The sequence below is a fragment of the Spermophilus citellus genome (assembly GCF_964194105.1).
Source record: "Spermophilus citellus genome assembly, chromosome: 11".
Taxonomy (NCBI): domain Eukaryota; kingdom Metazoa; phylum Chordata; class Mammalia; order Rodentia; family Sciuridae; genus Spermophilus; species Spermophilus citellus.
In genome coordinates, this window is record NC_138192.1 from 26039778 (window position 1) to 26057387 (window position 17610).

The 17610-nt window shown below is 40.3% G+C and overlaps 1 protein-coding gene across 9 annotated transcripts in view; it reads right to left on the reverse strand.

Moving 5' to 3' along the window:
- CCDC93 (CCC complex scaffolding subunit CCDC93) overlaps positions 1-17610 on the reverse strand; it is an 83414-nt gene that overhangs the window by 33335 nt on the left and 32469 nt on the right. For 7 of the 9 annotated variants that reach the window (XR_014018041.1, XR_014018042.1, XM_081261608.1 and 4 more), the window contains 5 exons: positions 15195-15231; positions 12375-12467; positions 12052-12102; positions 11148-11234; positions 838-954 (listed from right to left, as the gene is read on the reverse strand). Coding sequence is in view for 7 of the 9 variants with exons in the window: in XM_081261608.1 (XP_081117734.1) it covers positions 838-954; positions 11148-11234; positions 12052-12102; positions 12375-12467; positions 15195-15231 (385 nt within the window). In the remaining 2 variants the exon portion in view is untranslated. The remainder of the gene's footprint in view (positions 1-837; positions 955-11147; positions 11235-12051; positions 12103-12374; positions 12468-15194; positions 15232-17610) is intronic. The other 2 variants (XM_081261607.1, XM_081261605.1) reach the window with 1 other exon arrangement.

A 17610-nucleotide genomic window follows, 5' to 3' on the forward strand; every position in this document is an offset into this window, starting at 1 on the left:
CTACTGTGCTGCTTCAACCCTTCTGCGGCTCCTTTGAATTTAACATGACCTGGAAGGTCCTGTTTAATCAGACTCTGCTGACCAAGCAGACTCTCCAACCACAAAATCAAAATCGACCAACACTTCCTCCCCCTGGTCTTTGTTCATGTTGCTTTCTAAATCCTCTCCTAAATCCTCCACACACCTCATGCAGAATTTCTGCCCAGTCAATGCCTAGTTATCTTTCCAGACTCAGTCCTCAGTGACCTGGGGCTACGTCAGGTCTTCCTATCAGTCACTCCCTCAGCTCCTTAGCCACCTTCTCCTTCAAGCATTCACTGCAGCTGTACCTATATGATGATGAGTGTGATGGAGGTTTTGTGTCTTGTATAACTCCCCACTGGATCTTTGAGAGCAGAGATCATAATGTGCTCTTCATCCCCAGGGCTTGGTTCTGTGCTTAGCATACAATTGAGCTCAGTATTTGTGAATGAATGCAGCTCTTGCCCTGGGATCTTGTATAACAGAGCCTGGCAGGCTTTTCCTATAAAGGGCCACACAGTAAATATTTTAGGCTTTGTAAGTCATTTAGTCTCTGCTATAACTACTCAATTCTGACATGGTAGCTTGAAAGCAGCTACAGAAAATATGTAAGCAAGTGGCTGTTCATATATTCTAATGAAACTTTATTTACAAATGCATATGTGGCTGGATTGGCCTGAGGGCCACTGTATGTCAAACCCTGTTCTAGAATCTCCTTTGATCAACCTGCTGGGAAGATCTCCACTCTTTCTCCAATTTCTCCTTTGAAAAACAGCTTCATTTATCTGAATGAAATTATAAAGAGAAAACACTAACCTCTTCTAGATGCTTGGTCTTCTGCTGAATCTGCTTATTCAAGGAGATAACTTTCCGACGATGTAGCTGAGAGGTTCCTAATTTTTCTGGACTTTCTTCAGCTGAGAGCTCAGACTGCTGTGGGAAAATATAAACAATTTAATTAGCTTACCTTGGTCCATAATATTCATCCCTGCTCAGTCTGTGTAAGGCACTACTTGGCAGTCAGTCACACCACGCCCATACAGTTACAGGGCCCTCTTCAGAACCTTAGTCCAGAGAGAAGGTCCTGACACAATGCCCCAAATACCTATCAACAGACTGGCAGAGAGAAGCATGGACAAAAACACAGGACCACAGAACTGGCTTTGTTAGTGTAATATAAGCAACAGGGCACCATCAAATCATTTTTTGTAGGAGAATAACATGGTCACAGCAGCATCTTCATGGAATCATGAAGAATAATGAATTGGCCAGGCATGGTGGCACATGCCTGTAATCCCAGTGGCTTGGGAGGCTGAGACAGGAGGATCACAAGTTCAAAGCCAGCCTCAGCAATGGTGAGGTGCTAAGCAACTCAGTGAGACTCTGTCTCTACATAAAATACAAAATAGGGCTGGGGATGTGGCTTAGTGGTTGAGTGCCCCTGAGATCAATTCCTAGTACCAAAATAATAATAATGATGATGATAATAATAATAATAATAATAAAGAATTGATTCACTTTCATCAAAGCAATACAAGCATATGATTAAAAATCCTAATCATTTAGAAACAAACCTCTCAACTCATTTTGCCCAACCATGGGCCCACTCACTTAACTATGTGCTTTATTCTGTTCTGGTGTTAACAGAGAACAGATCTGAGAGCAGCCAAGTAGGAACTTATGAAATTGTAATAGGGAGGAGATGGAGAAAAGGGACTGAATAAGATACAGAGAACGTTAAGACCGAAGTGGGTAAAGGAGACATTTCTGGATGAAGTGTTGAGGTGAACGTGGTGGCATTTTCCAGGAGAACAAATGTCTGTCACTGAGAAACCATGCCAAAGAAGGGAGCACCATGGTAGAGTCAGCAAATGCAAACACTTGCCTCAAACCCCTGAGAATCACCAGGAAAAAGAAATAAAGAGCGGGGTAAAAATGGGAGTTCATAACCCACTTGAATCAAATGTATGAAATATGATATGTCAAGAACTATGTAATGTTTTGAACAACCAATAATAAAAATTATAAAAAAAAAGAAATAAAAAGGTCTACTGCAACAGCTGCCCTTAAAATACTTTTTGGATTATTATAAAAGCTTTATTAAAGAAATGCCTCTTATAACCATATTCCCTTTTTATGTAAAGTACCCTAATTCCAAGTTAAGCACTGACTTGTTGTCCAAGTGCAACAATACTATTTGGGTACATAACTTTCCCTGCATGTTTTAACAGTAACCATGGGTTGAAGTTTGGAAGCTGTACCCCTGGGAAAAACAGATGGGAAGGGAGGAGGAGAAATGGCATGGTCATAACTGCCATTTGTTTTGGTTAAGAATTTCTCTAAATAATTCAGAAGCATTATTCACAGATGATGAGTTTTGGGGGCTTAACAACTCTGGAAGTGGGAAACAACCAGTGGGATGTGGCAACATCAAAGAGTAAGGAACATCATTTTCTACAAAAGACAGAATACCTAAGCACTTGACATCACAACGCAGTTACCCTGGAAACCTAGGACTTTGAAAAAATGCCAACTAGCACATTTCAGTGTGTCAGGTTGGAAACTGGAGTTTACTTTTTAAAATTAATTTTGGCTATATTAAGATATTCACAATGTATATTCTGGGGAAGGAGAAAGTGTTTCTAAAAATGATTTAAGAGCATAAGAAAAGTAGGGAAAGACCATCCCTTTCCTATTCCCAAATCATTTATTAGAAACAGACTTGCAATTAACTAATTATATCTTCACTTTGATTAGATCACCCTGAACTATGTTATTAATTTGGCTACTTTTGTTTTCTATGTATTTAATATCTTTTTTCTTACAATTAATTTTGGCATTTGGTTTTAACAGCAATTTAGATTCTCGGACACTGACTTCCAAAGTGTCACTGGCATATACTGAAAGCATTTTACATTACCAGCAGAGTTAGATAAGCCTTCTATTTTGTTCGAAATAATTAACTGCCCATGCAGTGGAACTAGCCTGCATGGTATGGCTGTATGTTTGAAGTCAGGTTATTCTAGGGCATCCTGACCTCCTCCACTGCCTGAGTAATTTTCAGGTGTTATTAAAGGGATCCTGAAAAACAAAACAAACAAGAAAACAGTGCTGAGAACCTGACTACCTGGGCAACCGCCCTATTGATTGGAACTACCAATGAAGTGGGCCCACCAAAAGGTCGGCTGCTATTTCATAACATTGAGAGAGGGAAGGTCTCCCTGATTCCACTCTTACAGAACCATAGGAATGGAGAGAAAACTCTGGCAGGACACAGAAAGAATCCTGAAGACTCTACAAAAACCTCTACATAGCACTTCTATGATACAGTATGTTCCAAGCACACAAAGACTTTCAAATACTTTCTCATGGTGCTAAGTAGCAATTCTCATTCTCTAGAGTCTCTTAAATTTGCACTTATAAACAATTAATGCACATACCAGGATACCGAATACCATTTCCATATTTGACATTTCTCTAATTCAAGTAAACTAATATGTACATATATTGGCCCACTGCACATAAAAATTTATGAATTCCTCTATTTGCCTTTGAATCTAGACATTCTACTATACAAAATTGCTTTTTCTAATGGGAAATTTTGAGATAGATAAAATAACAGTTAAAATGAAGAAAGTTCTTAAGCTAGTTAATGAAAAACTGATTACTCTATCTTTCAAAGATACCTTTTATTAAGCAATCTAAATTATTTGTTTCTTTCAAATACCATCCTAAAGCCAAAAGAACTCAGTGTGAAAACAGATACAGGCCCTTCTAGCAGTAGGGCTCATACAACAGTGCATTCATCGAGATTTACAATGAAGAAGAGAACTGAAGACAACCAACCTGAATCTTGAATGACAGCACAGAGTTAGATGGAGAAGGGGGATTTTATATTAAATTCTTGACAGAAAAAATTTAAATACTGGGTCATTTTAACTGACTGCTACTTGCAAAATGCAGCATCTATCAAAGAATGCCAACCAGCTACAAATACATCCTTTGTGTTTACAATGGAGTGAGGGCTCAAGTGCTAATCTGATTTTGTTCAACAATTTCAGATTAAGAATGTATTTTCAAAAGCACAATGTGGATTAAGATGACTTCTGGTGTAGATTCAACATTTTCTAATACTTGTCAGATTCACAACCTCTGTTCTTCGAGGAAAAATTTAAATGCCATTCATTAGTATTAGTACAGTTCAAAATGGCAAATACCCAAGGGAAAAAAAAATGATTACCTAAAACTATACATTTTTGTAACTGAAAGAGACTCAAAATGTTATTTCCATATTAACCACCTATTTCTTTGCATTATTATTATTTCTATTTTTTATTTTTGGTGGGACTGGGCCTTGTACATGCTAGGCTAGTGCTCTACAACTGAGCTACATTCCCAGCCCTAACTTTCTTCCTAATACAGGGAACTTTCCTATATCATTCCCCTCCCTCACCAAAATATGTTCTTTAAGCTGAACCAAAAAGGATCTCTATTTCAAAGGGTTCCAGAAGTTCTCTAGACCAATAGAGGAACTTCAGAAGTTCCTGGTACCTTGGTTGACCCTTTAATTGAGAACAAGTAAATATACTACATAAAATATTAATTTTTTGAAATTAAAAACAAATTTTAAACCTATAGGGTCATAAGAATTTTAAGAAATTACCGAAGTTCAAAAAGTGAGGGAAAGTTGGGGATTCAGGAGGGTATTTGTATCTACTTTTTTTAAACTGAAGGTATTTGCCAAAACTATGATCTTGAGCTTTGATCTGTACAATTCAGTAACAAATGCCATGCATAAATATTGACATAGGTATGAGATTTTGTAACAGATTGTCCCACATTCAGTTCTGCAATCTGAATCCATATTCTACCTGAATGGTCTAATAAACCTGCAAGTCCAATAATGCCATAAATCAGAACTATGTATAAAACAAACCTGAGTTGATGTGTTCCCATGTGCTTTGCAGGAGCAAAAAGAGATTCTCCCTGGAATAAAGCCTCAACTCCAGGTTTCAATTTCTACCCATACATTTTCAAGGAATATAGTGGGTTCACAGTCAAAAAACAAAACCATAAGACCAAAAGTACATAAGAAGTCAAACTTCATGAACGAAAGCTAGCAAAAATGGACAACAGGAGTGAGATAACTGGTTCAAATGGTGGTTCCAATCCAAGTTTTCTAAGGAACCTCCATACTGCTTTCCAGATTGGTTGCACCAATTTGCAATTCCACAAGAAATGTAAGAGTGTGCCTTTTCCCCCAATCCGCCAACACTTATTGTTGCATGTATTCTTAATAACTTCCATTCTGACTGGAGTGAGATGAAATCTTAGTTTTGATTTACACTTTTCTAATTGCTAGAGATGAATATTTTTTTCATATATTTGTTAATCGATTGTATATCATCTTCTGAGAAGTATAGGTTCAGTTCCTTAGCCCATTTATTAATTGGGTTATTTGTACTCCTTGGATTATACCCAAAGGACTCAAAAACAGCATACAACAGTGACACAGCCACTTCAACGTTTACAACAACATAATTCTCAATAGCTAAATTGTGGAACCAATGTTTACAGCATCATAATTCACAATAGCTAAATTGTGAACCAACCCTTCAATAGATGAATGGATAAAGAAACTGTGGTATATGTACACAATGGAATATTATTCAGCATTAAAAGAATAAAATCATGGCATTTGCAGGTAAATGGATGGAGTTGGAGAAATATCATGCTAAGTGAAGTTAGTTAATCCCCCCAAATCAAAGGCCAAATGTTCTGATAAGTGGATGCTGATCCATAATGAAGGTGTGGAGCATGGGATGAATAGAGGAACTCTGGATAGGCAAAGGGAAGGAGGAGAACGAAGGAGGCATGGGGGTAGAAAAGATGGCAGAGTGAGATGGACATCATTACGAATGGTTTGACAGTACTTTGCGTACAACCAGAGAAATAAAAAATTGTGCTCCATATGTGTACTATGAATGGAAATGCATTCTGTCATGTATATAAACAATCAAATAAAATGAACAACAGAATCAGATTTGCAAAGACTTGATTACATATAAGACATACCCTTTCTTCTCAGAAGCAACAGAGATTAAATCTAATTTTTTAATGTGACAATTCAACTTAAGTATTCATAGCTCTTCCACCCATCCTTTCTATTACAGACTTTTGGTAACTTTGGCTACCTTGGCTGCTATCCTCTGGATATATTCTTATTTGTAATTAACCTGACAGAGTCTGACCACAGAAGATAGACAGGATGTGACCATCGACTTTTTCATGATTTGCTGATCTGAGCAGACAGTCATTGATAGGGATGAAAGCAGGAGATTTTGAATTATGTTCCTGCCTTCTAAATGTGAAATGCATTCTGAGGATTTTGTATTACCGTGGAACCCAGAGCAAAGCCTTGGACATAAATATGAGTTTTCAAATTCACTGAATTTCGAGTCTCACTGAGTGCCCACAGTATTGTTGCTCAGCAAATGAATGTGCAATATTATATCCATACTGCAGATGAAGAAACTGTAGGTTAAAGAAGTTAAGTAATTCCCTAGTACTATGTAGCTGGTAAGTTGCAACTTAGAGTACACAACTGTCTGACTTTGAAACCTGCCTCCTCAGGTAGATGTAGCTTCTTTAGTGAGAGCAGGTTTGATCTCCTTTCCTTTCCTTAGTATCTGCTTCCAGGCTTTGCAGTGATTGTGTCTTCCTAGAATCTTCTTCCTTCTGACTGCCTGCTGTGGGTAATGCGGAGGAAAGAGGCTGGGCATACTGAAACTGACCCCCAAAACACGTAAAATTGAAAATGGTGCATTCATACAGAATCACACCTAAGCTGCTGAAAGCTGTGGAAGTTTCTTTCTGGGGTGTCCCAGACCGAGGTGGCTCTTTATATCACTGCAGAGTACCACATTATAATGTACTCATTCAGACTACTGTCAACATCTTGATCTTATTTCTATAGTTAGGTGTATGTTACATCATCAGGAGAATTATTTGTGGGAGCAATATTTTTTTCTTAGTAAGTTTTGTAAATTTTCCTGTCTACAATTAAATTATGTCAATATTGCTTCTGATCTTTTGATTCTGAGGATTGTTGCCTGGCAGTCCTCTACGTCTCCTAGAGAATGTACAAAGCAATATTTGATTTTAATGTGACAATTCAACTTAAGTATTCATAGCTCTTCCACCCATCCTTTCTATTACAGACTTTTGGTAACTTTGGCTACCTTGGCTGCTATCCTCTGGATATATTCTTATTTGTAATTAACCTGACAGAGTCTGACCACAGAAGATAGACAGGATGTGACCATCGACTTTCCCTGATCTACACTTTGCCCCCGTTAATGAAACTAAATACATAAATGCTCTTTTCAATGTTCTTAACTCCCATTATCTTCTGAGTTGATTCCATCCAATTCAGTAAATAACATCCTATGTCTAATAAGAACAAGGCCCATGGAAGTGCTAGCCTCCCTTACTACTTTAATAGCACCAATGCTTTTCTTTGGGGAATCAGTCTCCCACTCTCCTAGTTTGGAGGGGCTTTCAATCATAGAACCCAACTCCAGGACAGAGCAGATTGTGTCCCCCTCCACCATGATAAATTTTATTCCAGTTTGTGATGCAGCAGCAGAGAAGACTGCCTCTTCAGGTCTATCGCTACTAACTCTGCCAGTGTGCCTTGTAAGCTTTTGAATTGCAGGTGACGGGAACTCTGCTGATGGTATACACAAAAGAGAGCCCTTGTCAGCTCTCAGAACTGTGAATCCTGGGGACTCAACAGCCATATGGCTGTCTCTTCACCCTTGCTTTTGACTTCATTGTTCTCTCTGTGTCATCACCTTGGAGGCATAGCCACTGTTAAGTTTTGCACACCCTGTTCCAGTCTTATACACACTCCCTGTATCTGTATCTAAAATCCTAAAGAAGGATTCTCTGCTGTTTGGCATAGCTCAGATCATATATTTCTCTCTGGGCCAGTTGTTTGTTGCCGCAGTCTGGCTGGGCACAAATCACGAGCCACTCAAGTAGGAACAAACTTTATTTCCGATTTCCGAACTCCCCCGGACGCCACCCATGCAGCCGCTCTCAGGGACACACCACACACCAACCAGAACTCCCTCCACCGAACTCCCTCCACTGGAACTTCACCAACCATCCCCGCAAGAACTCCAAAGTAGCTGGCACCCTGGCACGGGAGCTGGACAGCAGGGGTCTATATACAATTGAATACACAGCTTAACTTAACCATCATCATCTCAATGGCTCAATGGCATCACCTCTCAAGGACTCCCTCTGGAAAAATGCCATGCGTCATCCCAACTCGGCTGTGGCCCTCAGCAGTTTGTGTCCTGGCAACATAAAGGCAGGTAGCTCAAGAGTACAGATGATATAATTGATTCTTCTGAGTTGGCTCAGACTTTATAATATTACCTAAAGGCAAACAACTAGAAACAACTTTCAAAATCTAATGATAGTGCTGAGAATGTGATGATCATTATTATCCAAAGTACATGATTGAAGACATGAACTGATGTGAATATACAACCAGAGATATAAAAAATTGTGCTCTACATGTATAATAAGAATTGTAATGCATTCCGCTGTCATATATAAATAAAAAGAATTAAATCAAAAAAGAATTATACCAACTAGATATCATAGAAATAAAACTAATGGGTCAACACCCTTATGCATATTCATAATTTTTCCAAATAACCAAACTCTACTACTTGTTTATTTGGTGATATGTGCCTTTGGTCCCAAACTGATTTTTAAAATTTACTTTGCTGAATTCACTTATGAACTTGCCAGCATGTACGTCTTTTGGTTATTCATATGTGATGTGTGATTTGATGTGTCTGATTTTAGCATTGCATATGCATCTTTAAATAAATGGGACTGGCTCAAGAATATAAAAATAATCTAATGTTAGGAAAATGTTTAGTGAATTGTGTTGTATGATCATATGAGTATCAAAATAAACATGACAGAAAGATGTGAAATGCTTCAGAAGTGATGCAAAACCAGCCAGCCAACCAATCAACCAACCCACCCACCCAGACTATAAAAGGCCAACAGCTAAAGAGCTATAATGTGCCAGTACTGTTTGAGGTATTCTGGTCACAGCTCATTTAATCTGCACAATACCAGGCAAAAAAATAATATTTCTATTTTGCAGAAATTTTATAGGGCAAAGAGTAGTTAAATAATTGGCTAAGACTACATAATGAAAAGTGGAAGACATAGATAGGAACTAAGATATGATTCCACATGCTACTTCTAACCACAGGCCTCTCCTACCTCTTTCAGACATAAATGTAGCTTGCAATCATGTACAGCTATGAATATCTGGGGGCAAAAACTACTAGATAACATGAAAATATAAAATTGCTGTGACATGGGAATAGTATTAAAGGCAATTTAACTTTTAAAACTGTCAACTTTAGTACTACATGATCTACTCAATGAAAACAGAGACAATCAACCCATGAGTGCTTGACTTTCTTCAAAGCCCATGTCCTTGGAAAAAGAGAAGTGGCATTTCCTTCTGTTCCAAAGTTCACTTTGTTCTAGGAGAATGAAGTAGTGGAAGGGAATAGTACAGGACTGATACCAGAATACAGCACAGATCTGCACAGGAGTGAGAAAGAGAAAGCTCAAGAGGTGAGAGCTGCCTGGGGAATGTAGGTAAGCTTCCGCCTCCTACTGGGGACAGTGCTAGGGAGGAGATTTGGACCTCCTTTGGTTGAAGGTATGCCTGACTACTCTCCTGTTAGTATAAATGCAGCTCCTATCTGTGCAGTGAACAAGTCTGGAGACACAATCAGAGTCCCTGAAGAAATAGCCATGGGTGCCTGGTCCAGTTGTCCTTTTTCCCTAAAGAAACTGAATTCACAACATCCTGTGTACAGACTCATGTAGCCAGTGGCACAGACTCCGGTCTTGCCATTTCACGTATGTGTGCTGACAGTAGACTAAGGCACTTTCTTCTTGGGGCAGTGATTTAATCACTCTTTCTGTAACTACATCTTCAAGTCTTTTGAGTTTACTTGTATTTTTAGAACAACCAAAATCCTTTTCTGATCAACTCTCAGATGACACTGATCAATTTCATCCTTTCTAGATGGCACATGGAAAGAAAGGAGACTGGAGTCTCTTGAGAGTTCAATTAAAAAGCCCATGTTAAAAGCATTTACCTGGGGGATGGGGAATGAAACTCCAGCCCCTAAGTTCAAACCAGTCCTATTCAGTCTTGCTCAGAAGCCCCCTCTTGGTGGGACATGACTGCTTGCTATGTTTAAGGCAGATCATACCCCTAGGTCATAGGTGACTATACAACTTGTGCAATAATTTAGCAAGGTCACCACTGCACAGAAGGCAGAGGTAGAACTACTTTGTTGTCTAAGCTTTGAAAAAGGAGAACAAAGCTAAACGCTTCAACAGACATCAACATTTGAAGACAGCAGACTGAGTGTGGCTGAGGAAGGAAGGATGTGAAACAATGCCCTGTAAATCTGACCATAACGATACTACATCTCAGCCAGGCCAGAATCAGTTATGTGCAAAATGATTAATCACCACCTCCCTGAAATATTCAAGGTTCTCCTGCCTTTTCTTAGAAAAAAAAAAAAAAGCTAATCTGAAATATGACTTTCAGGCTTTTGTTCATTCTATACTCTTTTAATAAAGCAGAACAAAAAATTTTGCCTTGGGCTTGGCTGAGTTATGGGGCTTATCTCCTAAGTAGTAAAAAGCTTCATTCCTCAGCCCAATCGCCAAATCCAGCTCAAGTTATAAGAAGCCTGATGAGGAAGGAAAAATGTGTGTGCCTTACCTCAGGCAACGATGTATCAAATGTGATAACTGCTGTAAGAGACATATTTTCTCTTAATACTTACAGAAAAACGGACACTGCAGAACAAAATTAATTTAGCTGATGGGCAAATGCTGATGGTTATGTGATAAAGCCTGGTGTCTATATTTTTGACAAACCTGTGAGGAATTACAACCAGACCCCCATCACTGTAGGGAGAAGGAGATAGGGAAGTGAGGAACAAACCCCTGGGGCATTACCTGAGGCACAGAATCCAGGGGGGGCACCCACCTACCTTCTCTGCATACTCAGACACAATCTGCTTGATCTCTGCGGAACAGAGGCCCACGATCTGACCCACGGAGCTTGCAGTGAGACGACTCTGTAATCACATATGGCATGTTCTGAAGGCTGAGCCTTGTTTTTCCACTGAACTGGAAAACCTGAACACTGAGTACTATTGCAAAACAGATAACATTCCCAGGAGAAAACATAATTTGGCTTTTGTTCACTTATACATTGACAGGAAGCAAGAAAGCAGCCTCAGAAAAAATGTCAAAGTAACCTCTTCCCATCCTAAGTCACTCAGCTGGCTGGGCTAGCTATTCCTCCAGTCCCAGATACCACTGGAAAACCACTCCTCATCCTCCATGCCCCATGCTCTGACCTCCAGAGTGTCACTAAACTGAGCCTGCAAGGGACTCTAGAACTCAAGGAAAAGAGAAAAACAAATGGGGGAAGAAAGGAATTTATAATCTCTCTTTATTGTCAGAGGCCTTTTCTGGCCTCAAAAGAAATGAACCTTCCAGGCACTTGGCTGAACCTTCTGGATGGGCCTTGCACTCTGGGAAGACCAACTATAAACTCAGGATTCCATCTTCTATCTAGATGGTAGTGAAATGAAACAGAAGACAGGGGCCCCTTCACATGCGGTAGAACCCACAGTTAGGGGAGGCAGGATTAAGGCTAGCTCTTCTGCAGAAGACCCGTCCACCAGGGATGTTCCACTCTCACACAGGTCCTTCAAGTCTCCCTCCTAGAAGTCCCCGGGAAAGACAACACTATGCATTATCAAAGGTTCCCAAAGGAAGGACCTGAGGAACAGGAAAGGCTCTGAAGAAAGTCCCCTAGGGAGAAGGTCCCCTAGAGCAGTGCCAAATCCCAGCCTCCACGTCCACCCACATGGCCACTGGCCTCACCTCCTCATTTGCCATGGCGGTCATCTTGGTCATCAGTGACTGAATACGCTGCTGAAAGAGGAATGGAAGGAGCAGCAGTGAGTGGTTATGATCTCGTAAAACTGAAGCGAATGTCTACACAGGTCTCTGTGGTGGAATTCCACAAGTTGATTCCTTGACTGGGTGGTGAGGTGAGCCACATGATGGGCGATGAGAGGGAACTGGCAGGTGAGGGTGGTGGCTCCTAACAGCTGGCTATGGAAGGCACTAGCCATTTGGGAAAGCTGGGGATGGGACTATAATCTCTCCTCAGGAAACTCAGAAGACTGACTTGAGCCCCACACCTCTTCAGCCACTTGAAGCTCCTCTTCCTCGTGGGCATCTGCCTTTTCTGTAGCTGACAGCCCTGCAGGAAGTGTTGTTTTCTTGTCCTCAGCCTAAAAAGGAAGTTGTGACAACAGCTGAACATCAGAGTTGGAGATTCAGAAAGGACAACATTGTAAAGAGGCATGTGGAAACACAAACACACACAAACACACACACACACATAAACACACACACACACATGCGCGCGCGTGCACACACACACACTCACCCCTGCTGAGCTGAACCAGCCTCTAAAAGCAAAAGGATAATCCAGAAGCCTAAGCTTGCATTTGATCTACGGAGCAGGCAAGTCATGATTCAGGGCCTGGCTGATATCTGTCTCCATTTCTGAACTGCTTAAATGAGCATTAGGCCACACACTTGTCAGACTTGTCCTTAGGCTCTGATGGGATTTTATCCTGTTGTAGATTCAAGGGCAGATCACTGCTCATGCAGTGTTTTTTCAAACTGCCAGTTGAGATCCATTGATAGTCATACCTATTAAATGGCTTCATGTCCTATCATCCATATAAATTATATAAAATTATATAAAATTACCTAAAAAGTTACATAAAATACTATTAAAATTATTTAATAAATTATATAAAAATATATTTAAAAAATTTTAACATCATATAAAAATTATACAAAAGAAAAGTGATGTCTCACTAAGCAGTAGTTTGGGGGGAGGTATGTGTAATGAATCACAATGAAAAAAATTTTGAAATTGGGGTTATATCTAAGTGTTAGAGCACTTGCCCAGCACATGCCAGGCCCTTGGTTTGATCCCCTTCTGCAAAGAAAGAAAAAAACTGCTGAGGATAATCAAAAAAGTTTGAAAATCACTGGACTGACTGAGGGACAAAATTCCAAACTACTTCATCTCTTGATCACACTGAATGCTCTGGAACCAATCTCAGCTCTTTATGTGCCACACACACTCAAGACAGCCTGGATTACCTGTCCTCCTCTACCACCTGGATGATCTCAGGTTTACTGCTGATCGTTGGGTATCAGTATCACCCGGGGTTGAAAATGGGGATTGGTCTCAGATGCCCTTCTCACACTATTCTAACTCCAGATGCTTTGCTAAAACAACTCTACCATGTGTTCTCACTGTGTGTTCCTGCTTGGACACAACTACAGGGACATGACCTCAAATTTAAATGTGCTATATGGTATAAGAATAACAAGACAAGCACAATGTGAATACTAATTCATGGGTACCTTGTGATTTTCCCAGTTTTAACTAAATTGCCCTATTTCATAAGACATCCATATACCCAAAATTCTTTTCAAACTTAAAATTACACAACAAATTAAATGTACACATCAAACCCTTATTACATATCAGATGATAAATGATACACAACTCAAGCCCAGAAAATACCCTGCTCTGCAAGAAATGATTATTTATTTGAGTGAAAATACAAACATGGAAAAAAATAATGAGAATAGCAAAATGAAGATAGCAATCAGTGTATAACTAATTGCCAACGAACTGCTACTAAAAATAATTACAGCTAATATGTTTAAATGTTTACTGTGTGTTGGATCATTCTAGGTACTTTAGATTTTAATCTTCATGACAACTCTGTGAGGTAGGTTCACCGATAGCCCTGTTTTATAGATACTATGAATGAAGGAAAGGTACAATGATTATGTAAATTATCCGAAGTCACACAGTGAAGTGAAGGAGCTAGTCAGTCAGTCTGGCTTTAGAACATATGATCCTGGTCACATAAATGCACCAATGATGAGACAATCAGCCCAGGAAGTAGAGGAAGGTGGGGAAGACTTGGGGAGCTGGACAAGTGGAGTGGTGGCAGGATGCAGCATGCCCCAGTCAAGAAAATCTGAGGTTGGTTGAAAAATGAGGAAAGAGTTCATTAATCTCAAGCTGCAAGATCACCACCAAACACTTCAGTGGGTACTATATTATTCACAAGGCAGGAGTTACAAGTACAGGCTTTGATGTCTATAGGTATCAACCAGAGATCCGGTTTCAGATTCTTATCATGGTACTTTAGGGCTTTGTGACCGTGAACAAATCACAGAGCCTTGCTGAGCTTCAACTTTCAAACCTAAGAAACAGAAATAAGTACCCTTCTCATAGAGCTGTTCAGGAGAATAGATTAAAAAACATATGCATAGCCCTGAACAGAGGGCCTGGAACACAGTAAGGGTTTGTAACTATGAGATTTATGTGCCTGTCCTGCTGCTGACAATTAAGGATCATTAAACACACACACACACAAAAATTAATTTGACTCCTTTGTGAAGTTTAAGACCCCATGCTGACTTACTGACTCTTTCATACTTGGCTGCCTTGGTGGAAGGCAGGCCTGTAATTTACAGTTGTACGCCATCGCACCACTATGCCCTGTTCAGACCCTCAGATGAAGACTGCTCTGGGTGCCCTGGAAGAGGATTTCATCTTCACACATTTAGAGCCCACTTGATAGACCCTGGGACCATGATTCTGATCACCCTTCACCTGCAGATCCAAGGTGAGACTGCTAACTCGGCTCCCAGGTCTGCAGAGCCTACAGAATAGAAACGCCAGGACAGAAATGAAGAGGCCAAAGGCAGCTGGCACATCCTTGATGCCCCAGCTTGCCCAGGGACCAGTGCCTGGTCAGCTGCAGCCCTGCCATCCCCCACTCTTCCTGGGCCTCCCAGGGAGTTGCTACCAAGTCTATGAAGTGTCAGAGTGTCACAGAGAGGCCAAGGGGTGGGGGTGGGGATGGGAGTTTGCTTCCGTCTCTCAAGTATTCTCTCCCATTATCTTTTCTTACCTTCTCTGTTTTGCTCTGGCGGCTAAATCCATATCTCCTGCAGGCCACAAAAAAGAGGGAGTTTCAATTACTATTTTAAAAAATCACAATAAATTCCAACAAATGCATCTTGGTTGGATTTTTATATTGAAAGCACCAGAGAGTTTAGGCCAAGTGGTGACTGGAGAAAATACTTGAAGTGCCTTATCCAGAAACATATTCCACAACTTCTTTAATTAGGGACCAGCCCTTCATTTACTACACAAATAGTATAAATGGGAACTCTCTGATGGAAGAGAGTACAATATTTCCTTAAGTGCAGTCATTACACTTTGAATCAGGAACTGCATTTCAGGAGTAACAGTGTAAGTTAAAAGCCTTAAAAATATCTGTTAGGCCTACAAATGTGAATGTTTGTCCAAGTCAAATATGCTCTCTAATTGCTTTAATAACTGAGTCCAGCACATTTTTTATTCTCAAACATAACCTAAGCATGATGTCAATAATGTGTATTCATATCATGCAAACTTAAATTTAAAAAGAGACAAGAGACAAACACACTTCAGTATAAATTAGTTTATATTTTTGGTTCAAATTAATCTGTGCTCTAAAAAACAAAAGCAACAATGCAAGAGCTATTCTACCTTAAACAAAAAGCATAATGCAAAACACTCCACCTCACATATTTCAAATAATTTGTAAGGAAATTATTACATGCAATTGTTTAAGAAAAACAAAGTAAGGCCTTTTCTCTGCCCCTGCTCATGCCATGCATCACCTGTTGGGTCAGTGTGCTGCCTCTACTGGTTTGGGGACTGCAGGCTCACCACCTCCTACTTTTCCGGTCCATTCCTTATCCAACCCTGCCTGGGTCTGATCCACATTTGTTAAGGGAAGGCCTCTTCCCTCTGGAGGAAATGGGACCTCCTTAGCAGCCTCATTGCACCTCTTCCTCCACAACCCCACCTAACAACTGCTTAGCCTCATGTCTAGAAGCATGTCTAACATGTTCACGCTTCATCTACTGCCTGAACAGAGGGTTCTACACACACTGAAATGTTCTCTTCTCTCCCATTTCCCTATCTATCCTTGCCCTTCAGCTCTAAAGCCACTTCCTCTCCAAAGTGCCCATCATGTCATAAATATCATCTAGCCTTATAATAGATTGTCCTTACAACCAAAGGCCAAAGAGTCACTTCTATCCATTAGGTATACATCTATAGGCCTAAAGTAGAGCAGATAACACCTAAGGTTAAACTTTGGGTCTCCACATAAATTCTGTAAAGGACTCTGTGGCAAACTTTTTAAATTGGCTTATCAATATCAATTGCATCTTCCTGTATAGGAAAGGCTGGAAAACAAAACACTATTTTCAATACTCCCTGATACCTAGGGTTCTAAGTGCTATGCAGGTCACACCAAGCAGAAGAATGGGAACAGTTAAATGAGGAGAGAAGGAAGACGAAGAGAACCCACTGTGCTGGCATGGATCACACTAGAAGCAACCTGGTTCTGGGGCCAGCATCTGTCAAAATGGCTTCCTGGTTTTGCAGAGTTTCTTGATTCTGGCAGAAGCAGCTGGAGCACCAGCCTCCTAGTTCCCCAGACTGCTAGTTAGCTTCCTAATCATGGAGGTAGAGGGCGCATCCTTGGCCCAGCTCTAATGTGAGGCTTGGGAACTGATCTTGGCCGAGTCTCCATCACTCCCTGTGATTAATGAAGCACTTCTACTGAAACTAGCGTCAACACACTGTTCTCAATTGGGAACAATTGAGAACAACACTGGGTCTTACCAAGGTTCCCCACTCCTAAAAGGGTCCTGGCATCTAGAACATTTCATGTTTTCCAGGGCTATAGTTTGTGGAGAACCTCAGGACAGAAGACATGCTTAAAGGCAGACAGCCCTTATCCAAGGCTCAGGGACTTTAGGGATTTCCCAAAGAAAAAATAAACAACTAAATCGCATCGACTCCTCCTTCAACATTGGCTGCAGGAAAGTTCCTCTGACCACATAAACTAGGTTAGACTCCCAGCTGCATGATCCTGAATTTAGACCCAGAATTCACTCATCATGCAATGTACAATAATTATTTATTATGTATAATCCTCCAGGCCTGCCTGCTGAGTTCCTGGAGGACAGGGAATTTATTTCATTCACTATAATTGTTTACATTGAAAAAACTGAAGAATAATCATAAATTAGAAAATCTGCCATTTTAAAGTATATACTTAGTGGGTTTTTTTGTTTTTTGTTTTGGGTGTGTGTGTGTGTGTGTGTATGTATGTGCTATTGTGCAACCATCACCACCATCTAAATCCAAAACAATCCCTTCATTCCAAAAAGAAACCCTGTACCTATTAGCAGTTAGTCCCAATTCCCACCTCTCCTCAGGCCCTTGCTACCACTAGTCCACTCCTCTGTCTCTACAGATTTGAA